Source organism: Globicephala melas, chromosome 4 (assembly GCF_963455315.2).
Source record: "Globicephala melas chromosome 4, mGloMel1.2, whole genome shotgun sequence".
Lineage (NCBI taxonomy): Eukaryota > Metazoa > Chordata > Mammalia > Artiodactyla > Delphinidae > Globicephala > Globicephala melas.
Window position 1 is genome coordinate 130,748,277 of NC_083317.1, and position 24,517 is coordinate 130,772,793.

The window sequence follows — 24,517 nt, forward strand, 5'->3', positions numbered from 1 at the left end:
GAAGGGTGGGTGAGCTCATGTCTGCTCCTCCCAGGGCTGCGGCTGGTAGGCGTCGAGTATTTGCCCAGCTAATCTTTCCCCATCTGAAGATGGTTACTGATGATTTCATTCAGGAGTCTTGAAACCTGCCAGGAGAGAGTCCAGCCAAACAGACCAGGTGTGGAAGATGAAATCACATTCCCTTGCCCTTGCTGTCAAGAGCTCCATGCGAGGCAGTTCAAAGGAGTTGGGAGGTGGATGGAAGTTCCTAGTCAGAGCTAATTGTGGGGTGCTCTCGGCCCACACGACAGCGCGGACAGAGCCTCACTGTGCGAGCAGATCCCGTACCCAGATGGGCAGATGGCTAAGGGGAGGGCAGAGACATCAAGGGTGTGTCTCAGTGTTACCCCCATTCCTTTGTAAAGGGTTTACACAGACGTTGGGCCTTGTCTCCAGGAAAGGAGTGCCCAGAAGTAAGGATTTGGGTTAGAGTTCAGGGGGACTTACTCGAGTCTGAGGCAGTGGTTCCCAAAGTGTGGTCCCTGTACCAGCAAGCCTCAGCGTCCCGTGCGAGCTGGTTAGAAATGTGAATTCTTGTGCCCTATCCCAGATCTACTGAATCCAAAGCTGGAGGTGGGGCATGCTGCTTTAACAAACCCTCTAGGCGACTCTGATGCACCCTAAAGGTCGAGAACCTCTGCTCTAAGGCAAGGCACATATCAGAGCACTGATTCACAGGCACTGAGGTGGCTGTGATATTCTTGTCTCCAAGGTATTCGTTAAAGTGATTGATGGGAAGTAATCGTATTAAACTGAAATGGTTCCCAGGGAACGTGAGTCTCTTGTGTAGAGAGGAACTGAAGGGAGGAAGTTTGGGAAGCATTCTAGACTGGCCAGCGAAGGCCTCCCAGAGCTCCCTGTGGAGAAAGGAAGGTGGGTGGGGTGGAGCAGAGCCTTCTTGGCCTTGAGGAGCACTGCGGCCACACGCTGACGTTCAGAGAATCTCCAGGGAGCTCAGGGCACACAGGCGTGCTCTGCTACGCTGAGTTCCATTTTGCTCTCTTTTTTCCCTCAGGTAGTTTGGAAATGGCAGATGTTCTCGGAGGCCGAGGTCAGGGGCATTGTAACTAATGCTATTTATAGCTTAAAGCTTACCATAGGTAAACAGGGAATTTGAGGAATTGGTTTGCTTTCCCCTTGCTCCCACTCCTGCCCTCATTTCCTGTGTTTAGACTGGCCATTTCATGGCACAGAGAAGACCTTCACAGCCTAAACGACCCGTCCCAGCAACAGTAGAGACCCCTGTGGCCCACTCCCCTGCTCGCTCCCTGGGGCCCTAGGCAGCGGGGGTGGGAGGGAGCAACGGAGGGTGTGGGTACCAGGAAAGGATGTTCAGTTGCTTTCATCTAAACGTGGCTTTGTGATGGGAAAGAGGCTAGCATGCCTCACTTGGCCCCCTGCCTTGACCTTTCCGTGTTAACAGCTTCCTTTCCTCTCTCAGGCCAAACCTGGGACCTGAGGAAACTTTTCCAAGAAAGGCTTAGGGCATTTTCTGCGGTGCTGACTGAAATCCTCTCCTGTCAGCCGAGGGCTGGATCCCACTCAGTTTCTTCTACCTTCCCCTCTCCAGGCCCTGCAACTGTTTTTCCCTCTTCCCTGCTCCTTGCAGATCTGAAGAGTGGAGTGGGAAGGAAGGCAGACACGGCAGAGGGCAAGGGGAACACCTTGGGAGGCACGTAGGAAAGTCCAGGAGGTGAGGCCATGGAAGGAGCAGCCCTCAGCCCAGAAAAGTCCAGAAATAAGTTGAAGTGATGGAGAGAGTAGAGCTGGAATAGAGGCTCCTTGGGACAAAGATGTCCCAGGCCACTGTGCTGGCCGGGGGTGACTACAGAAGACCAAGTAGATGCCTTGACCACCCTCATCCTGATGCAGCCTTCGGTGACAAAGCTGCCCACCCCTGGAGAAGGGGACCAGATGGGCAGACTTCTACCCATTTAAAGACTAGACAAAAGACTGGACTTGGACCAAATCATATTAGAAATCAAATAGCCTCTGTCAGGGGCCAGATCCTTTATCTTTCAAGTCAGAATTCACATGTCCCAGAGAGCCTCATCAAAAGCCCCTTTGTCCTCCTGATTCTTCTGCAAATTTAGCAAGTGAAGTTCTGTTAGGAGATATCCTTGGGGCTCCTTGCAGGCAACCTGTCCATCTTACAGACAGTGACTTGCAGCTGTGTGAAGTCTAACAAGGCATGAGGCTCTGACCTCTGGGAGAAGGAACAAAAGGTAACAGAGATAATAGGACAAGACATCTTCCCACAGCTGTGGTCTTGCTCAAAGAGTGCCAACATAAAGCCCTAGGGGGATTTATTTCAAGACCCCAAATAGTAGCTACTGAGTCACCATTTTAATGTAGTGATTAGTCCTTGGATTCCGTTTGGTCCTGAGGGGATCTCCTCCTTTCTTCTTGGGGTGTGGGGTTAAAGAGCTGTCAGAAGTGAGGGCATCTTTCCCTAGAGGTACCTGCCGGCTAGCCTGAAACCAGGGATGGCTCCCTGGATGTCCACTTGGGTCTTCCCCTGCCCCACAGCCCACCTCTGCCTCCACCATTCACCTGCTCTGCATTGTCTTTTGAGCTCCTTGCTTCCCTTCCCTTGGTCTTCAGATGCCCACTCACCATCCCCCACTTCTCCTTAGTCATCAGGTCATGACCTTCTCCCGTGCTGGTGTCCCTGCTGAATGCCACCCCCTGACTAGAGGCTTCTTGGACCTTGTCCCAAGATCTTTTATTGGCCTCCCTGCCTCTACTCTGCTACAGATTAACCTTTCTAAAAATGTTTGACATGCATTATCCCTGCTCAGAAGTCGTCGGTGATAGCCAGAGAGAGAGAAAAGTCTGTGGCTCCTCTCAGGTACCAGTCCTCTTACTTGACTTGGTTTTCTCCTCTCACTTAGCCAGAACTTCCTCAGACGAACCAGATCATTTCCTGACCCCTAATCACACTTGTGTTTTTCTACTCTTCATTTTGCCTCCTGGGCCTGGGATGGCCCCTTTTTTCCATTCCACTTTCTGATGTTCTCCTCATCCTCAAAGACCTAAGTCCAGCCTCCCTTTCTCCAGGAGCCTCTCCCTCACCCTCGTGTGTCCTGAGCCCCTTTGGCATCTGCCATATTGCCTTGAGAGTAGTTGCCACTACTATGTACACATACCTCATCTTATTAACACACTGCCCCAGAGGAGTCTAGCCCTGCTTGGTCTCCCCTGGAATATGCTTGGCCCATAATGATATTCAATAAATATTTGCTTATCACATTACTTCAAATGTTCCTTCTGGGCAAAATTAGCAATAATGTACCCCCTGCCACACACGCGCGCGCGCACACACACACACACACACACACAGAGCCCCCAATAAGATCTGTTAAAGCTGGCCGACCACAGGAACTGTAAACTGTGCTTGCACCTTTGCCAGAGGGAGGTTCCATTTCAGTCTTCATAGGGAGACACAGCCTCCAGTGAAGGATGTCTTGACTTGTGCGTGTTTTGAAGTAAATGAGGGTCTTCAGGAGCGGATGCCCGAATCACTGCTCTGGAATCACAAGTGTGATGGCGTCGGAGAGAGGGGTCCACAGGTCCCTGTGGGGGTATGTGTCAGCAGCGGAGTAGCCTAAATAAGGGACCAGGAAGCCTTCCTAGGGAAGCGATGTTCAAACAGTGCTTGACAGGGGAGTCAGGCCAGCAAGGAGGCAAGGGAAGGGGCAGGAGAATGTTCTAGGCATAGGGCAGCATGCACAAGGAGTTGTAACCTGGATGAAGAGGGCTGAGTTCAAGTTCAGTGTGGCGGGGCTGCACAGCCCTGCAAGGCGTGGAGGCCTCTTTCAGGTACACATGTTGCAGGCTCAGGTTTAGAGCAAGTGTGGAAAAGCCAATCAATCTGGAGTTCTGTCTTTCACAAGGCCTAAAAAAAATGGTGGGTAGACATTCTCTGGCCTGTGGAGAAATGCCTGCAGACTGCCTCTGCTACCTGGGAGAATGTGCTATCAGCCGAGAAGGCAGAGCACCACCCTACAGGACAGCTTCGAAGGGAAGGAAGGAAGCAGTCTCAGCTTGTGGAGAGAAGGAAGGCCCTTCCACTCCACACGGGCTTCCTGTAACGACTTGGCTCCCACAGAGGAGAGGTCTGTGTTGGGGGAAAATCCTCATGGAACGTGAGCGATCAGGCCCCCCCAGGTGTGGACAGAAGGCAGAAGAGCCTGGGAATGAGAGGGGGGCACCCAGGGCAGGGAAGTGGAGCCCAGAGGCAATCAAATCAAGGGTGGGGGAGAGTGAGGCAGGAGATGGGTGACCAGCGCAGGAGGCCTCGGCTGTCTTGGTGTTTGTCCACAGAGAACAATGATGAGTAATCGCGGACTTAAGAAAATAACTGGGTGAATTTGGAGGGACTTGAAAAATTTAAAAATAAGGCAACCTGCTTCCTCAGTCAGCTGGAGAGCAGGTGAGCGCAGACTCTCTCCGAAGCTGGAGGAGGAAGGGTGGTGGGCCCGGGAGAGGTGAACCAGGTTTCTAGTAGGGTCAGCTGGGGACATCTGGGCCAGAGCGACAGGATTTGTTCACTGAACTGAGGGAAGAGGACCAAGGGAGTTGCAGGTGTGCCTCTAAGTGACTGCCAGAAATCCTTGGCTTTTAGCCACATCACTCCATTCTGTGCCTCCAGTGTCTTGTGTCTCTGTACCCAAATTTGGTCTTCTTATAAGGACACCCGTCTTTGGATTAAGGCCCAGCCTAATCCAGTATGACCTCACCGTAACTTGATTATATCTGCAAAGGCCCTATTTCCAAATAATGTCATATTCACAGGTACCAGGGGTTAGGCCTTTGACATCTTTTGGAGGACCCAATTCAGCCCATAATACCCAACAAAGAGGCTAGGGACAGCACAGGTGATAGGGAATGTCCTTAGCAGAGGCAGAGGGAGTAGGGTGGAGAGAGAGGTGAGATCAGTCGTGAGGATCGTAACGAGGATGCGGGGGGACCAGCTGGGGGGTTGGAGGGGAGAGGGGCTTGTGGGGAGGTGAAGTGGAGGCCCACAGGGCATGGTGGCGACAGATATCCTGGTTTCCTTGCCAGAGTCACCTGCAGGAGGTGCAGCCATTTGGGTCAACATCCTTGGTATTTTGACTGTCAGCGGTCAGTGGGGAGCCGGGACCACCAGGTTCCACGCCCCTCCAGGGACCTCCAGGAGGGCAGGTGGTGGGATCTGGATTTGTGCTCAGCACTTAGGGAGAACACGTCATCCTCTTGAGGCATCTGATGGGATAGAGAAGTTTGAATGTCGGACAAAGCCTTTTCCTCCTGCCACCCTTCCACCTGCCGCCAGAAAAGCAGAGGGAGGGCATGCCCACGTTGTGTGGCGATTGTCCTGTGTAGGGACCATCGGCTGGGAACATCTTATCCTGGCTGCCGGGGGCCTCTCCTCTTGGGACGGAGTTTTCAGGGAGCTGCCGTGGCTTTTGGAGTGATGGGGGCGGTCTTGGAAGGAAGCAGGCACCTGTGAGAACAGCCGTGGTTATGAATGTTGGGTATCCGGCAGGCAGAGGAATGCCGGGGTGATCAGGCTGGGGTGTGGGAATGCTTCCGTGCAGGAGAGCGTCGCTGCCAGTGACAGCCTATTGCAGGGGAGTCCCCGCCTTTGTGAGCTCAGGCGGTGGCGGCGGCGGCGGCGGCGGGACACGCCTTCTGCGTCCGTGCGGCTCCGGAATGCCACAGCCTCAGGAGGCGCTCTGACACCAGAGCAGCCAGTGAGAGGGCCAGTGGGACGACGAGCCGACCCAGCGTCGTGGCGTCCACGCACGCCTGTGCCTTGGCCTCTCTTTGTGGGCGATGGGCCCACCCTCGTCTCAGGCGTCTGCTGTCTTTGACTCTGTTACAGGTTCTCGAAACTGGGTTCTCAGACCTCCACAGTGGCTTTGAAGGGGCTGGGCGTGCTGTGGTCCATCAGGAGCTCGGCAGCCTCTGAGGGGGTGGGCACAGGCTGCCGGGCAGCGCTTCCCCGGGCGAGGGCTCCTTTCTTGTCCCAGCGGGGCACCCACTGTTCCCGATGGAACCTCAGACTCCCCGCCGGGCAGCCTTGGGGGGACACCCAGACACGCCCTCCCTCACTGCTCAGTATGTCTCCAGTCTCTTTTCTCCTAAAAAATCGGGCAGGGCCAAGAGGTGAACACAAGTCCAGGGGTTCATTTCTCCAAGTGGAGATGTTTGGGAGCTCTGATGCACAGCTGGCTCTGGGTGTCACCCTGATGACAGTGAAAGAATTTACAAGGGTTTGCTGAGAAATTGACTTACCTCCTTGGGAGATAAATGGGCATAGTAGAAGGGGGAAAAAAAGAAAACCTATTTCTTCAAGGAATTCATGATCCACATTGATAATTTTACATCCACTTACTTACGGCTTACAGGTGTCTATGTAACGGGTGGTGTCATTCCCTGAAATTCATTCTTTCCCGTTGATTTGTTCATCGTCATATTTGCTGAGTGGACTGCCTCTTCCTCATAAAGTAGCAGCAGTGCTTCTGTGGTCATTTTCTTCCTCTGCCCCGCTGGCTGGCAACAGCTATGCTCTGGGTGCCAGGATTGCCACAGGGCACCAAACACTTAAGGTGGTTGTAACTGTAATCTGGGCTCAGGGCCATGAAGTAACAATGGAGAATGTGTAACAGGAGGGACATTCTTTGCCATCATATAGATAGGTGAGTAGAAGCTAAGCAAGGGAGGGGGTGGGAATGAAGAGCCCCTCCCTCCATAGAGAGAATGGGCCCCACCACCAAAGGCTCTGAGGCAACACATCGTCTCACATGGGCCATGAGTTTTCCAAACAGCTTACAAATTTCAACTGCCTGTTACCCCAGACCGAATGTAGGTAGCTTAGTACCCGAGGAGAGGCCATGGTGGTGGGAAGCTCAACGAGGCCGGAGGTGGATGGGAGCTGGAACAGGGAGGGCCCTGTAGGCTGGGGTGCTCTGCTTGATTTTGATCTGAGCTGGTGGGAATCCATTGGAGGGTTTTTTCACAGTGTCGTGACAGGCTCTGGTCTCCATCTTCAGAAGGTCACGCTGACACACTATATGATCGTATTTCTGTAAAATACAAAACTGGCAAACTAACCTGTGCTGCTAGAGGCCAGGAGAGTCACTCCCCTGGGGGGGTGGGGGGTGACCGAGAGGGCACTGGAGGACGTCTGGGAAGCCGGAAATGTTCTGTTTCTCTGTCTGAGTGCTGGTCCCTCACGTGTCCTCGGCATGTGACATTTTTATCAAGCTGTACCCTTGTGACTTCTGCCTTTTTTTGGTGAATGTTATACTTAAATAAAGTTTCTTAAAAGATCACTCTGGCTGCTGGTTAAAGAATAGATTGGGAGGAGGAAGGAGTGGGCTTGGGGAAAGGGTAGGAACTTGTGGTAGTGGCCAGGTGGTGTCTGGACGGGAGGTGGCAGTGGAGGTGGAGTTGCAGCGTGGGCTGGAGCCTTGGTTTGGAGGTCGAAGCAGCAGGGCGAAGACTGGAACCCAGAGGAGGCAGCGCCGGGTAACGATAGTCGATAGTCGTTTGGGGCGTGAATTTCAGATACTGATCATTGGGAGTAAAGTTGAACTGCGTGGGAAGCAGGGGGTTGAGGTGGGAGGTCCACAGCCTGGCTGTGGACTGGAGGCTCCAGCACACTGCCAAGGATGACCTCTGGCGTGGACGAGTAGGACCCCCAGGGTGAGTGTGTGCAAAGAGATGGGTAAGGGGGCTGAGGACAGAAGCTCGGGTGGGGTGGCAGGAAAGAGCTCCCACAAGAATTTCTAAGGAGAAACACTTAGAGAGACTGCAAGAGCTCGGGGGTGGCAATGACATCACAGATGGTGAGGGGAAACAGGAGTGTCAGATGCTGCAGGACTTGGGTAAAGCCGTTGTTGGAGAGCCCACTGGATTTGGCAGTTAGGTAACCAGCAATCTTGGTGAAAACAATGTCAGCGATGCCTTCTTTTGCCCAGACTCTCATGCGCTTGGGCTGCTGGGTGGAGCAGAACGAGGGCGTGACATGGCTTCAGTCGGTTGCTACAATTTACCAACTGTGTGACATGAGAACTTTGTAAGCTTCCCTGAACCTCAGTTTCCTCAGCCATAAACCAACAGAATCATATTTGCCTCTCAGGGTGGTATGAGGATTCACTTTATGCAGGAGATATTTATTGAACATTTGTTATGTGCCAGATAGGCAGCCAGATGCAGAGGATACAGGGTGACCAACAAACAGGAAGACAGAACAAAGAAGATGAGTGAGGAAAATAGCCCCTCAGTGCTTCCCTGTGGCCATGAGCCAGGCTTCTGGGGCAGTGGGGTCCCTCCTTCCTGGCCGGCTTCCCAGGGATCAGCTCCCAGGGTCCTGGGCTCTTCTGATACCACGTCCCCACACCCCGCCTTCTCTCTCTCTGAAAAAACTAAATTCCCCTTCCTTGAGGGCAGGAAGGGAAGAGCTTAATCTGCAAACCCTTCAGGGAGGTGAGGAAAAATATTAACATCCCATCCTGTTACACAAAGAATAGGAAGAATATAAAATAGGTGAAGTTTCTATATTAATACAGTTTGAATGTTCTTTTCCTGCCATAAATGGATTCAAAGCAGTTTCCCTAATGGCTCCTTACTTCACCTAACAAACTGCTCTTGTGCCAACTTCCAGAGAAGACACATGGCACTTGTTTTCTGTGAGGGAAAGCTTTTCCGACTTAAAAAAAAAAAGAAATTTGGAAATTTCTGAAGAAGAATTTGGACACATATTTACATAAATGTCAATGATAATTTTGTTTCAAAGTTTCTATATTTCTGGGAAACTTTGAGCACCATGCTTCTAGCTAATCTGATAAATTCATCTAGTCTCATGCGCTTATGTTTCATCTCTTCCAGAATTTTTTTTTCATCTATGATTTCTAAAGCCCACACTGCAGGTCCCGGTCACCTCAGGCGGTCTCTCGCCCTTTGCTCTTTCATCTTCCCTTGCAAATGCCACCAGGTCAACGCAGCCATCTGCCTTCTTCATCCCTGGGGCTGAGCTTCAGACACGCACCACCGGGAAAAGCAGAGCAAAACAACCACAGCCAAAAGCGTGTGAGAATTTACTGGTATTAGGAGCTAGGAAGCTCGTCTGCCTTGCTTTTCCGTGGTCGTGTCGCTTCCAGCAGGGCCGCTGCCATGGAAATCCATGTGTTTCTTTACAGATAGTGCCCATCTTTGTACTTCCAAGGGCCCTTAGGACTCGGTCTTATCAAAGGCCTTTCCTAGCTCACAATAACAACAAAAACCACAGAATTATGCGAATTGGGACTTCCATTGTCCAGTTAAATTTTCTCTTACCTAGAGGCCTTCAGGTGAGATTTTTTTCTAAGCTGAGTGGACTAAACTAAAAACTGGCCGAAAGATCCTGGTCTAACCCAATTCCTTGGCCACCTGGCTCCTAGAGGTACTTGGCCAGCCCCACCCCGCCCCCCAGGAGTATGAACGGTGGATTAGGCCACTTCAGCACCGTGGTCCTCTGGGCCTGTTGTGGTTTCTGGTGGCCTCCTGGCCTCCACTGAGGCTCCAGTCCTCCCTGGAGCAGCTCCCACAGACCTCAGAGGAGAACCTGCCGGACAGGAAGGTCACGGTGTGGACAGTAGAGGCTGGCTCGGGGGCCCTGGAAAGGACAATTACACTGAGCAGAGGTACTGTCGGGGCCCTGGCTCAGCTGGCCTCCCTTCCCAGGCAGGATCCCAGTCCCAGCTCTTCAGCCTGGCCACTGCCCTCTTAGGGAACAAGGAAGCTGTGAGGAAAATCTGTGTTTTTCTTTGATTGTTCTGATTTTTATACTTCCAAGGGTCCCCAGGACTGTGTCTTATCAAAACCTTTTTCTAGTTCATAATAACACGAATGATACTAAAGATGCCTTCTATTCCTGCTACTGTGACTACCACCACCTTGGACCCTAGGCTAGCTATTTTGAATATCTGAACTTTATGTTTTTTCCAGCATTCTTGCTACACAGGAACATACTTGATTTTCTGAATCACTTGGAAGAGACATTCCCTTTTGTGGCCACTGGGCCATGGTTCGGATCCAAAGTCACACCCTGCTGAAGGTACAGGAGGGGTGAGTAGGCCGAAGGCCTTTACTCCAGGACACACCTTTGCTTTGCTTCCTTTTTCTTTTGGCAGGATGGGGGAACGATCCCCTCTCTCCTCCAGCTCTGAGGGGCCTCAGAGGAGCCAACCCACAGACCCTCTTCCCCTTTCAGATGCTGCCTCTCTGAGATCTTTGGGAAACAGCCGGAGTCACCGTTTCTGAGTTTCCTTCTCTGTCCCCATTGCATTAGGGCCTCTTGAGCCCTGAGCCTCACCTTCCAGGTCTTACCCATTTGGTGAACTTCCAACCAGGACTGAGCATGGACTATGAGAATAGAGACACTAAAAACATAGAAATATTTAAGCGGAGATGGGGAGACACCCCAAGCAAGCATCACTCTCCAGCCATGTGCCTTCTGTTGGAGACATGCCAACCATTTTGGAAGATTCTAGTCAAATCATGAGGTGTCAGGATGCATGAGTGTCCTGGGGGTGGGGCAGGGAAGGTTGTGGAGAAGGGCCTGGGTACACTTTTTGGTTTGACCACTTAGTCCACTTCTTTTTTTTCCCATTGAAAAAGTGGGGACAGAATTGTTAATTTGTGTCCTGGAGTCCTCATCAGGAGGTAGGTTGGGTTCATAATTCAAGATGGTAGGCTCATCACGTTTGTCTCCCCTCATCTCCAGCACTCTCATTAGGATAAGAGCAATGAATTCAAAAATGGTAAAGACCAACAACAGAAAAAAGAAAGGGAGAGGGATTATGAGTGGATGAAATGGTCCAATAGCTTCAGCAAGATGGAAGTGTTGATGGATGGAACAGAGTGGCGGAGGGTGGGCTCTTAAGTGCGTGGGTGGGGCCGGCAGCGGGGGAGCCTGTGGACCTGGGACTCGGCACAGCCATGGGGAACAGCGCATTCAGAGTGGGCAGACATGGCAGAAGGCAGAGATGACACGTGAAGCTGAACCCGAGGGGCTAGTACGGAGCAGCCCTTTACCCCAGGGAAAGCACAGGTAGCCTTCTCTCCATGAACCAAGGGGCCGTCAGCTGGTGCGGGTTCGCCCCCAGGGCGGAAGCCCTGCTCCTGGCTCCCAGCTTGCTTGCCACACAGTGAAGTGATTCAATAAGGATACAAATACTGATAGAACTATTAAAAGTTGAGGGGAATAGGAAGAGAGGTGGGACCTGAATAAGTGAGCTAAATGCTCCTCTATCATGGCACACAGTCAAAAGTGATAAATCAAGGAATTGCAGAGCAAGCATATTATTCTGAGATGCGTGGATGTAATCAACAGAAACACTAAAAACAGAGGTGGTTGATTGTCCTTGCCCTGCAGTACTGGCGGTGGGCTCCAGCTGAGCTCAGGGCTGGCCTTATCGTTCCAAGCCCTTCCATATTACTTTTTTTAAACATGTGCATATGATACATTGATTCAAAATAAAAGAAAAAAATGAAAAAGTGAAAATAAATGTAAGTGGATTTATGATTGTAGGAGGGATTCCAGCTGACCGTGAAAAAGAGCTTCTGAAAGCCAGTGTGGCTCAAACCCAGCTGGGTTATCACCATGGCTGGGCAGCTCTGGTGCTGCCCCAGAGACATGGGAGCCTCCAGCCGTTCCTGCCTCTGGACTGCAGTCCGCTCCAACCCAGAGAGGAGGAACCGCACGGGCCCTGGGGCCAGATTTTGACCCGTAGAAGCTGGAGGAGCTAAAGCAAGCGGCACTTCGGAGTCTCCTCGCTCACTCAGGAGAGCTGCAAGCAGCCCTCAGCGCTCCTCTGAGCCCTCCCTGCACTGCTGGGCAGGGTGAGATTAAGGTTTCCCTGAGCTCTTTTTCATCTCTCTCTCCTTCCCTCCCCTTTCTTCCTTCCTTCCTTCCTTCTCTCCCTTCCTCCCTCCCCTCCTTCCTTCCTTCCGAAGAATAGTTCCATTTAGACTGCTGACACCTGCCATTTATGGATCAGAGCATTGTTCCAAACTGGGAGGTCACAGCCGATGTCCCAGTCCAGCCCCATCTCCTGCTCCTGAATGGCTTTCTTCCCACTCCTGGGCTCCCTAAGTGTATTAAACTCAGAGACATCACACCCTAGTGGACCTAAGGCATCAGCTGAATTTTCTAGAGTTTTGCCTTTATCAGGATGCGTGTGGATGAAATCAGAGTTGGTTAACAACAGAGTCAGTGGTTAAACAGGTAATAACCCTGTGGGGTCCACACTGCAGAACTTCTCCCAGTGTCCCTGTAACTCTAATTAGCTGCCTCAGATCATAGTTCTTATGTCTAGTTTGGAAAAGAGGGTCATGAACGTGTAGAGCAGAGGAAACTATGGCTAGGCTGGACTTTGATCCTTTCTGATTCATCCTGTGCTGTGAGGGTTTCACCCCTTGTCCTAATGGTTTACCCTTATGGTCTGATTACTTACTTATTTACTTACTTAGAGCTCTGAAGTTTGGCTGGGGCCTGGGGCCCCACTCTGAACCTTCACTTGGCATCTCAGCATCTTTTCAACCTTTCTTAGCTCTCTGGCAAAGGTGGTAAAAAGAGTCCTCATTGTTAAAGAAAGATCTTCATGACCATTCCAATCTCCCTGCTTCCTTCCTCGTCGAACTTCCTCTTCATGTTTGTTAAGATTGGAAAAAGAATAGAGCTGTGAACATGAACAGTTAGAAGTTTTAGAACTTCCTGCCCACCACACCCTACAAGAATGTTGTTCCCCCTGCATTAACTTTCCCTTCGAGCTTTCTCGAAGGGAAAATGTATAGTTTTAACACACACACACACACACACACAAACCTAGATGTTTACATTAGCACACACACACATAGATATTTACATGGGTTTTGATGGTTTCAAAGTGAACCCCTTAAATAAACAGATCTACTCCAATGAAATTGCCCATGCTCACAGTATTTTTTAAAAACTGTTTGTGGAATTCCCTGCAAAGGCTCATAACATTATTTTGAATACCTTCCTGGTTGCAGATCTTTTTTAAAAGATCCTTAAATCAACTTTATTAAGGTATGGTTTACATATAATAAAGTGCACAGATTTTAAATAATTGATGAGTTTTGACAAACGCATACACCTGTGTAAATACCACCACAATCAAAATATAAAATATTTCTACCACCCCAGAAAGTCTCTTCATACATAAATGCAAATCTTTAACTTTTTAATTTGAGTTTAGAAATATCCAAAAACGATTTCAAGCCGAGCCAAGTGAGTAGGTGGGGCAGCTGAACTGACAAATGATGTTTTGTACCTTGTAAACTTTGTGGCTTGTAGACTGATTAAAAGCAATGCTGAAGGGGAAATTTATGATTGAGGACAGATCATTGGAACAAATCTGCAGCTTCCTAAATGGGTACTCTGATGGATGTATATTCTGGAAGAGGGTTCATCAGTTAGACTATTTAAAGACATATTCATTCACTTGACAGTGAATGAGCCCCATTTAAGGACCAGGCATTGTTCCAGACAACAGGTATGTAGCATCTTAAAAACACATCATTTTTCCTCTGTGAAGTCTGCATTCTGGTGGGGGTAGATGTCCATAAGTGAGAAGTCAAATGCATGATGTAATTTTAGGAAGCAATAAGTGCTATGAAAAAGGAAAAAAGTAGAGTGAGGAGACAGAAAATGCTGGTGTGCTATTTTTAAAAAGATAATACAGCCCATGTAATATATCTTTATTTTCTTTTCCTTTTGTGAAGAAATCTCCAGACCCAGATTCTACCATAAGCTTCTTTCAAAAGGGACATGGAATCTTTCCCTAAGCTGTATTCTGCAGAATGCTAGAATCTGTTTTATATATATGCAGGGGGTTACATGGCTAAAGAAGCTATGGAGAAAGTTGGGTAAAACAAAGTTAAGACGGTCTTTACCCAAGGTTTTCTTAGAGCCTTTAATATGCTAATGCGAATTGTAAATATTTGCAAGGGAGGACTATAGCATGCAAAGTTTTCCAAACTTTTTTCTCCTGGGAATCCTTTCAACTTGGAGCATCTCAAGCAAGTGGTGATCTGCCTAAGACATTGTGGGAAATTCTATCCTAGAGTTTTCATGCCACAGGAGACGTGAAAGCAACAGAAAGGTTCAATTATTTGGGCAAGAGGAGGGAGTGGAGGAAGCCTGGGCTTACTACATATCCCCCCAGAATGTGGAGCACTCTCTGTGGGCCAGGCAGGGCGCCAGGCCTTTAAACACAGACTCTCTCGTGCAAGCCTCACAAGGCAGCGGGAACAGGTATTACCACAGCTTCCACTCACTAGCGCGGAAACTGCTGTCAGAGGGTCAAATACGTGGCCGAAGGTCTTGCCGTCCCTTACAGTCAGGATGTGAACTTCGGCTTGTTTGACTCCCAAACCCAAACTATCAAATTCCACAACACTATGTTGTCTAAATGGTGGTGGCAGGAGGTGGGTTGCAACCCAATGAGCGCACCTTTCCTTCTCCCACCAATCCGTCTGCTTATGCTCATAAGCCCCATGTTCTCGCGAGGGGTGGAGTTCTGCGTCCACGCATGGTGTCCTGCCTGGTGTCGAGTGTTTGCTGCTCCATATCATGCTGGCCATGGAGTGGGTACTTGGTAAGTTTCAGCAGCCTGGGTCCTGTCCACATAAGCTCAGTAGATGGGACCAGATGGCTGTGATTCTGAGTGGCTCAGGCCAGAAAGCTCTGCTGGAACCACCCATCCACTTCTTTCTCTTTACCTGGCATCTTCTGCTGGGGCACCCATAAGGCACCCCGACCTGACAGGACTGCAGTGGCTGAAAGCTGGCCGTGTGGTTGGCTCTTTGGTGTGTGTGTGGGGGTCTGGAATGAGGAGGCACCCGCTGGCTCTAGGTGGAGTCTTCCACCTCATATCTGAAGGGATTTTTGTATTTACTGGAAAAAGCAAAGGCTTATCTTTCAGGAAAAGATCTGAGACAGATTTTCCCCCCACTATCTTCACCTTCCTCTCCTGAGACTGCTAGGGAACTGAGGAGAGATTAGTCACTCCTGTTAATTCATTACTAATTTGGTTAGAGGGAGACAGTCTTTTCTGAGCTTTATGCTCAGAACCTCGGGTGTTCCAAACCTGAACTCACTGACCACCCTCTCCATCTACACTCCTCCTCGTGGGCCCCCGTCACACACAGCCTTGCCCCGTTCCTGGCCCTCAGGCTGGAAACACTGCCCCTTTTCTTCCACCTGGGATCAGTGACAGCCTTGTCAACTCAACCTCTGCAGGAGCCTCTGATCGGCCCCTGCCCACCTCCCCACTGCCCTGGACATTGGTTCAGCCCTCACTGTCTCTCCCCCAGGCTGTTATGACAGCCCTCATCCTCTGCTGGATGTCGCCCTAAATGCCAGCCATGTGCCAAGGCATCAAAATACCTCTTCGCAGAAGTCAGCATCAGGTGCCGGGATTTTCGGAAGCTATCTTGAACTTGACACATACCTGAGCCCTGTGCTGGGCAAGGGGACCAGCGAAGGGTTATCCAGACAAAGGCGGGGAAGATGATTTTGTGCAGATTGTGAGCAAAGATGCAGACAATGAGTGTGTGCTGTGGGGTGGTGTGACCTTGATGCAGTTTGAAGGACAAGGTGTTCTAGCTCGAGTGCTGCATAACAAAGCAGCCCTAAACTTAGCGCTTAAATCAATGGCAACATTTAGTTTGCTCACGGATCTGCCATCCATAGAAGCTCACTCTTGCTCCACTTGGCATTGGAGGCTGGAATCCTCTGAAGGCTCTCAGTCACATGTCTGGCCGCTGATGCTGGCTGCAGGCTGAAACTTTAACTGGAATTGTTGGCTGGAACACCACCATGTGGACCCCCCGTGAGTAGGGAAGACGGGGCTTCCTTATAGTGTGATGTCTGGGGTGTAAGGGTCCCAAGAGAGAAAGGGCTGGGGGTTCACTATCAACTTTCAGGACTTGGCTCCAGGGGTCACAGAGCATCACTTCTTCTTCCTTCTCTTCCTTAGAAGCAAATACCTAAAATTGGCCCATATTGAACGGGAGGGAGTACAGAGCCCACTTCTTGATGAACGAATGTCATTGTCCCACCGTTAGAGGTGTATGTGGGACAGGAGATATTGGTGTAGCCATCTTTGTGAAACTTGATCTGCCACGGCAGGATGTGGAGCCAAAGAGGCAGGCAGGGTCTAGGACCTGTAGCATCTTGGATACCAACCATGAGCATTGGTTTATATCTTGTAGGAAGTGGGGAGCCAGTGAGAGGTATTAATTTGGGAGTAACCTGCTCTCATTGGTGTTTGATAAAGCTCTTTCTGGAGTGGTGGGATGGAAGGTTTGAGGGGATGGCAGGAGATCTGTGAGAGGAATCTGAAGGAATCTAGGGGAGAGGGGAGAGGGCCTGAGGCAAGGCATAATCTGGAGATGAAGGGCCAGTCAAATACAAGAGATGCCAAGGTGAAATCACAGGGCTCAGCAGTGGCACCGAATGCCAGGGAGTGACGAACAGGCATCCAGGAGGATTCCCGGTTTCTGGCTTAGGGAACTGAGTGAAGGTGGTGGGGAATGAATGAAAAACTAGAGAGGTTTGTGGGGGAGGACCCTGAGCCCTATTTGGGAAGCGATTAGCCTGAGGGGTCTGAGAATGTCCACGTGGACACGTCCAGCACACAATGAGGTGGACTTGAGTGTAAAAGCTCTGGGGGACATTCTGGAGGAGGGTCTGAGATGTGGGCACCACAAATGGGGTTTCCAATGAGTGTGTGCAGAAAGGGTGCCGTGCGCAGAGAAGGGGACTACAGACAGAGTCTGGGGGGGCATCAGCCTTTAGGGGACGGTCAGAAGAAGAGGATCTGGCAAGGCATCCAAGACCAAATGGCCTCTGTCCTGCATGTGGCAGGCACTGTGGGCTTAGTGCCAGGCACTTGAGATGCCTGCCGGGGACCGTTTCTGGGCCTGCCTCTCACACAGTGGAGCAGCCATGGCCAGTTCCCACCCTCGCAGGCCCTTGGTTTCCCCAACTCTGGGGCGCTAGGATTCCCCCTCTCCCTCTCTGGACTTCTGTTTCCCCATTTGTAAGAGAGACTAGATCATTTTCCAGGGTACCTTTATCACAGAATATTAAGAATTCTAGTATATGAAATGAAGCAGAGTGGAGCCTCCCTAAGGGGGCAGGGGTGGCAGGCTGCCCCTGACTCCAGGTGGACAGGTTTCCTTCTGCCACTGATGAGGAGTGAGGAGGCCCCGCGGGCTCCGGGGTCAGGGGGCTGGTGGTTCGGACAGGTGTGTCTGCTTTTGTGGCCTGATGACCTCCTTGGATTTGGATGCACGGGCAGGCAACTAGGGCTGCACGCTGGCCTCACAAAGGCTCTGCCTTGACAGGTAGGAGAGGGGAGGTCAGCTCTGATCCCACAGCCTGGAGCCGGGCCCCTGCGGAGGAGCTGGCTTGGCTTTACAAGGAAACGGAAATGAAGGTGGAGCCCCAGTTGCTCTCCTGAGATGCCAGCCCTTCAATTAAGGGAAGAGCTTTGGCAGACTACGAAACATAATGGCACCCCACCCTTCCCTGGAGGAAAAGTGAATCTCCAGAAGGGGCAATTCCAGGGGGCTCAGGATGTGGGGCTCTGGGCTCTGAGCTCTGAGCCTGCTCTCAGCCCAATAGCCAAGGACCCAGGAGAGCTCGGCCTGCAGCCGACTCTAGATACCACAAGCCCTCTCCACCCTCCCCATCAACCACATTTACTTGTCACATTTACTCATACCCACAGGACAAGGCATATGGGGCAGGGTGGGATGCCTTCTCCAGGCCCTCATCATCCACTCAGGAGAGGAGCCGGCACAGTCACAGATACCCCGTATGAGAGGTGGTAACAAGCTTGGCTAGTGTTTTCGTTCAAATGGGCTAGTGTGAAAGCCCATCCTGGAGCCTCACTGGGGTGTGAGAGGTGGGCCTGGGAGGATGGGTGTTGATGGAGGGAGGAGAACGGAAGGCAGGTCAAGAGGAATGGAGCAGTGTGACCCCTGGCTTGTTTGTGCCCCTGGGAGTGACATGAATGTGGCCCTCAGCCCTCACAGGACACAGGAGGGAGGGCAGAGCTGTCAGAGAACAATTCCAGGTGCTGAATGCCCTGGGCCATGGCTGATGAGTCAGGCCTTTCCCTCAGGGATGCTTCTTCAACCCTGTGGTTTTCCTGCCATTGATGATAATGTGACAAGAATGGCAGGAATGATGGGAATGGTTCACATGTGTTGACTAAGGCTGTGGGTGAAACTGGTCCGAGGATGATGACATTTCACCCTAGGACCACCTGATGGAGAAAGTGTTCCCAACTAACAGGGGAGCGGGGCCAGGCTGCTGGGCCTCTGTGCCCCCGAATGGAGGGCCAAGGTGGGTGGTCAGGGCTCACTGTCCAGAGGCCTCACCATCCAGGTCTCCTCCCCAGGTGTTCGTGCTGTGCCATGGCCTGCTGCAGCTCTGCCAGCTCCTGTATAGCGCCTACTTCAAGAGCAGCCTCACCACCATTGAGAAGCGCTTTGGCCTCTCCAGTTCTTCCTCAGGTCTCATTTCCAGCTTGAATGAGGTAAGCAGGATGCTGTAGTCCATCAGACCCCACTTGTGCACCACCCTGATCATGGCATCCAGGAAGGGCCTTGGGAGGAGCAGAAGAACGGGGTGGGGGGGGGCGGGGTTGGACCCTTGGGGGATGGAGACAGCCAGCTACATTTCCCAAGGCTGCCCTGCACCAGGTGCTGAGCTGAGAGCCTCTGGAGGCACCTGACCTCCTCACAGCAGCCCTGCGAGCAGGTACTCTGCTCCTCCCTGCTGACAGCTGAGGGCACCAGGGCTCAGCAAGGGCAGCAGCTTGTGCCAGGTGTGCAGGCCTGCTGCCTCCAAACTCTGTGCCTCTAATTGAGTTCTGTGACCATCCACAAGGTTATGTGGCCTCTGCCCATCCCCGGTCCAGGGGAAGACGAGCCCCAGGCATGCAGCTAGGGAAGCAGCCCCAGGCTGGCAGCTCCTGTCTTAGGAGGGCAACAGGAGACAGAGCTGCTCAAAGGCCCTGACTGCCAGGCAAGGTCAGAGGTCTATGACCTCCCAGCCACGTGGAGTTTACACTGTCCCTCACTGATGGCACATCAAAGTTAGAGGAAGATAGGGTGGGCCAAGAGGCCAGGGTGAGAGGTCAGAGGGCAGGGTCAGCTAGGAGTCACTGGAAGCCAGGGAGAAAGGGGCAGGGAAGGCCGCAAGCCCCTGCATCGCGGCTGCAGCATCGTCGGCTCCAGGTGAGGAGATGGGCCCTGGGCCTGGCTCCTGTCTTTTCTTCCCACAGGGCCCACTGTTCTGGGATGGAGGTCTTGGCCTCCCCCTCCCAGGAGCCCAGATGCAATTAGATCTTCCCTTGACATAGCGAAATTCAGGCCAACAACGGACCCAGTAGAGTCTGGGCTCCCCAGACAGCTTCTGGAATGGGCTGTAAAGAAGGTGGGAAGTGTTCCAACGTCCCCCAACCCCCACCTTCCAGTCTCCCCATCGCACAGCCTGCTCCCTGCTGGAAACGCCCCTTTCCCCTTGACTCCTGCGCCCTCCACGGCCCACACGGCAGTGCCCCTCAGGAGCCCTCTCCGCCACGCCTGTGCTAGATCCCCCTGCCGTCCTCGGAGGAGGCTCTCTTCACAGTCACGTCTTCCAGACAGGAAGCTGGCAGCAGAAAGTCTACCCCCATCCCAGTGGCCGCACACGTGTGTAGTGCAGCCAGGATGGGAGCCCAGGTCCGTCTGACGGTCGCCACGCACTCCTCCTCCCCATGGACTGTTCCTCCACCCTGTGACGTGCACGTACTTGCACACGTACAGCCCTGAGGCCCATCAGTCATGCCTGCTGGCCTCATGGGCCTCAAACCCCCTCCTCTGAACCCCCAGGCCCACGTGGATGCCTTCACTGCTTTCTGGATGTGTGTCTGTGTCCGTGTGTTTTAATGTATGTGTATACACGTGCATACGTATGCCTCTGTCTACCTGATTGTGCATCTGTGTCTTGAGCTTCCTGGTGATGCCCAGTGACGGGGGTCTTCCCCTCCACATAGGCTGTGCTCTCTTACAGGACAGGGACCTGGCACCACTCACACAAAATGCACCCTTCTATGTGTTGGCCTGTGACTTTGATAATGCTTCTGGCACATGTTGTCTTCATTCACGAAGGACACAAGAAAAACAAATCTCTGACATTTGTGTCATCACAGTCCTATCCCGTGACCCTGGCAGACATCACTAATCAACTGCAGTCTTCTTTTCTGCTGAGTCCAGACTCTGAATCCTTCTCAACACAGTGTTCTAGGCACATCTACTAATCAATATCAGAGCTGGTGTGTAGGCTAATCCTCTCTTCCACTATGGCTCACATGATAGTTGAATCTATGATCTTTGATGGTTAAATTTTCATTTTTATTTTTCCCATGCTTGGAACAAAGATGTGGGCCCAGGAACAACTGGATTTTTCAAGGGTCAGGGAGTAGCTAGCTGGGACATGTGAGACTGTGTGTGTATCCGTGTGTCTGTGGCAGGAGACTGATTAGGCAAATAAGGGGCAAAATATTTCCCCAGGTTATAGTTCAATAAAAAATGAAAATAATTCACCCATTAAATTTTCTCTTTTCTAAACTTAGATGAGCTTTTCAACAGTCAGGTTTTAGAACATGCCTATGGGCATGGTTTGAGGCAAACATCATAAGAAAGTTAATTCCTTGAACCTAACAATCTTGTGTGTGTGCTTAGTGGGAAAATGTGTGTCTGTGTGTATATCTGTTTCTCTGTGTGTCTCAGTATTTGTGCGTGTCTGTGTGCATGACTATATATGTGTATCTGTGATCTGAGACTGTGTGTGTATCCGTGTGTCTGTCTGTCTGTATTTCTGTATCTGTGTGCGTCTGTGTGTGTATCTGTGTGTGTGTGTGTGTGTATCTGTGTGCGTCTGTGTGTGTATCTGTGTGTGTGTGTGTGTGTATCTGTGTGTGTTGAGGGGGAGTGGATGGGTGATTGTGTGGAGGAGAGGAACTCAGCCAAAGGGCTTTCTACAATCCCGTTGATTCTGACCGAAGCATTTAGAAACAGACTGAGTAAGAAAGTAGGAGTCTTACCGGAAGAGCAGAGAGCAGCCAAATCAGAGGGGGGCTTCATGTTCAAGCTCGAGGCTCCCAGCTTTTGGGGGGGTCAGTAGGGGACTGGCCTGGCTTCTTGAGCAGAGCCAGGCCCGGGTGCACAGTCTCGTGAAGAGGAACCCTCTGGAAGAGGTGCCTGGTAGACACTTGAGTTGAGGGACAGTGTATCCCGAAGTCAGATGGCTGGGCGGCTGTCACAACCAGGCCTGAGCGGCTGGGGGAGAAGAGGACCCCGGCAGTGCTGCAAAGGAAGAAAAGGCAGGATTTGGCAGCACCGCAGACCACAAGGCGGCTGCCTATCAGAAGCCTGAGGGGTGTGAGAAAAGAACCAGCCAGGCCTGGTGGAGGGGAAGGCGAGCCCATCTGGATGCCTGGAGTGTGCAGCCAGCTTCCAGGAGACGGGAGCCTTCACGCTGGACCCAGTCTCGCTGGGGTTCAGAGGGTGAGGAGAAGGGGAGACCAGGGCTGGGTGTAACAAGCCAGCGGCAGGAGGAGGGCTTGGCTGGCAGGGAAGACGTGGGGCATCCAGCCCGGTGAAGTAGCGGCTTCCCTGGCCCACCCACGGCCAGGGCTGAGCAGATGCAGTCAGCCACCCTTAATGCCCCCCATCAGTTTGCCCTGGGCCCCTTTGGTTTGAGGCATGGGCAGGGATGTGTTACAAATGGGCTGTGTGATAACCTTCAGATGCTCTAACACGAAGTCCACAGAGTTGTTTTAGGGGCCATTTCCGGGCCGAGGGGCTGAGGCCCAGGCTGCAGAGGCCCTATTCTCCTCAGCTAGAACAGCTCTTCTTTTTTTTTTAATATTAGGGAAAATAATTTTTTTCAAAGGAAAGCCACAGCTGAAGGAAAGTTTGGGAACCAAGGTCTTAAGCCAGCATCAGCCGTAACAGCTGTAGAGGCCCAGCTTCCTTCCTAGAAGCCAGCCCAGGCCCTGGGGGGAGCGCAGGAAGGGCCGCTCCAGGTGGATGGGGTGGGACACCCCCCAATCCTTCCTCCCTGGGTCCCTTCGGGGCCCTCTCCCGTCCCTCTCCCAGACCTTTTCAAGTCAGCCTCAGTTAGCTTAGCTGATATGGTCTGACATTTACAATCATTTCATGCAAAATGATGGGGAAACAAAAACGGAATGAAATCTAGGAAGCATAAGGATAAAGCTTTGTTTCCAGGTGCTGGTTTCAGAATGTCCTAGAACCACGTCTTTCCCGATCAGACTAGGCTGCCTCCTCACCCACCTTCACATCCCCTTTCTCTGTGTGTCATAAACCATTCTTACTCTTGGCCACACAGGAGGGGTCTCTGGGCAATCGTGTCCTCTTCTTGAAAAAACTTACCATTTACACCAGCTATGTGTCAGACACCATTCTAGGTGCTGGGGAGACAGGAATGAACAGACAGACAAAAATCTCTGCTCATATATATCATTCTACTGATAAATATGACATTTATTTATAGAAATAAAATCGTGGAGGGGCACGGTGGTTACATTTTAAATAACTTTATTCTTTGAATTATATTTAAATTATAAATATATTTTAATATATTATAATTTATTTCTGTTAATTATTACAAATATAAGTTATATTTAAAATAACTCCTTTTTAATTAAGATATCATGGATATTTAACTTTATATTAGCTGTCCAGGTGTACGACATAATGGTTCGAGATAAGTATATATTGCAAAACGATCACCACAGTGTCTAGCTAACAACCAGTACCTCACATGGTTCAAGTTTTTTTCTTGTGATGAGAACTTGCAAGATCTATTCTCTTAGCAACTTTCAAATATACAGTACAGGGTTATTAACTATAGTCGCCATGCTGTATGTGACATCCCAGGACCTGCTTATTTTATAACTGGAAGTGTGTACTTTTGACGCCCTTCACCCATTTCACCCACCCGACCCCCTTCTTTTTCAGAGAAGGCCTTAATGAGAAGGTTCGACCTGAGCAGAGATCTAAAGTAGGGCTCGTTGAGAAGGGAGCCCCCCGCAGACATGTAAGATGAGGGAGCAGCAAGAGGCAGAGTGGCTGGGGTGGAGGAAGTGGGGGGGACAGAAGGAGAGCAGGTCGGAGCAGTGAAGGGGAAGGGGACAGGCTCCTCAGGGCTTCAGAGGCTCTGGGACTGACTTTGTTTTTGTTCCCGTATCGGATTTGGGCAGAGGGAACACGGTCTGACATTTCAGCAGGACCACTCTGGCCGCTAGGAGGAGAATAGAGGGCTCTGAGGCAAGAGTGGCAGTGGGTAGAAGGCAAAGCTCAGAAGGGTGCCATGGTGGCTGAGACCAGGTGGTAGTGGTGGAGGTGGTGAGAAGTGGTTGGCTTCCATTGAGGGCCCGGCCAATGGGATTTGCTGGTGGTTGGATGTCGGTGTGAAAGGGCAGTCGAGGATGATGCGCAGACGTTTTGCTTGAGCCACTCATAGGGTGAGGTGCCGTCTACTGAGAGGAGGAGGACTGGGGAGGGGGGCACCAGATTTTGGGTGGAAGGTGAGGAATGAGCTCTGGGATGCGCCGGGCCTGTGGGAATCAGAAGCGCATACAGAACAAGGAAAGCCGTAGGACTGGCTGAGCTCCCAAGACAAGAGCAGAGGTATGGGGACTGAGCTCTGAGAGTTGAGAGATCAGGGAGGCGAAGAGGAGCCAGCCAAGAAGACTGAGAAGGAGCAACCAGGGGCAGCAAACTAGGAGAACATGATGTCATGGAAACTTAGCGAAAGGAGTGTTTCGGGAAGGCAGAAACAGTCAACTGAATCAAATGGTGCTGAGAGATCAAGTGAGAAGAGAACTGAGAATTGGCCAGCGGACTTGGCAATGAGGAGGTCATTGACAATCTTGGCAAGAGCCACATACCAAGACTCTGGTCCCTATTTCCCGAGACAGGGACACCTGCTTTAACAGCCGGAAGGAGACTGTGGTGTGGACAGGGTAGGGGTTATGAGTGCTGACATCCAGGGCTCCTCTGGTTCAGGTGGACTCACCTTCTGGGGCAGAGGACCATCTCTTTGGATGGAGTCGAGGTCAGAAGATCTGCCAGCACCCGTTTTACCATTTAAGACCCTGCTCCCCAAGCTGGGGCCTTCGGTTCCCCTCTTTGGCTCTGGGTGGGGCTCAGAGAGCACACTTTCCAGGGAGCACCAGGAACATGAGTTACTGGTGTTTCCACCCGGGAAGGGACTTAGGGCGCTTTAGCCCTCATCCCTCATTCACAGAGGTGGAAGCCAACCCAGGGAGGGCCAGAGCCGATTAGGAGCAGAGCTGCTGGGGCAGAAACTCACTTCTCCAAGGGGCAGTAGACC

General features: G+C 51.4%; 1 protein-coding gene across 1 annotated transcript in view; it reads left to right on the forward strand.

The window, feature by feature from the left end:
• SLCO2A1 (solute carrier organic anion transporter family member 2A1) overlaps positions 1-24,517 on the forward strand; it is a 78,092-nt gene that overhangs the window by 17,147 nt on the left and 36,428 nt on the right. The window contains exon 2 of the mRNA XM_030873450.3: positions 18,510-18,647. Within this exon, the coding sequence (XP_030729310.2) occupies positions 18,510-18,647 (138 nt within the window). The remainder of the gene's footprint in view (positions 1-18,509; positions 18,648-24,517) is intronic.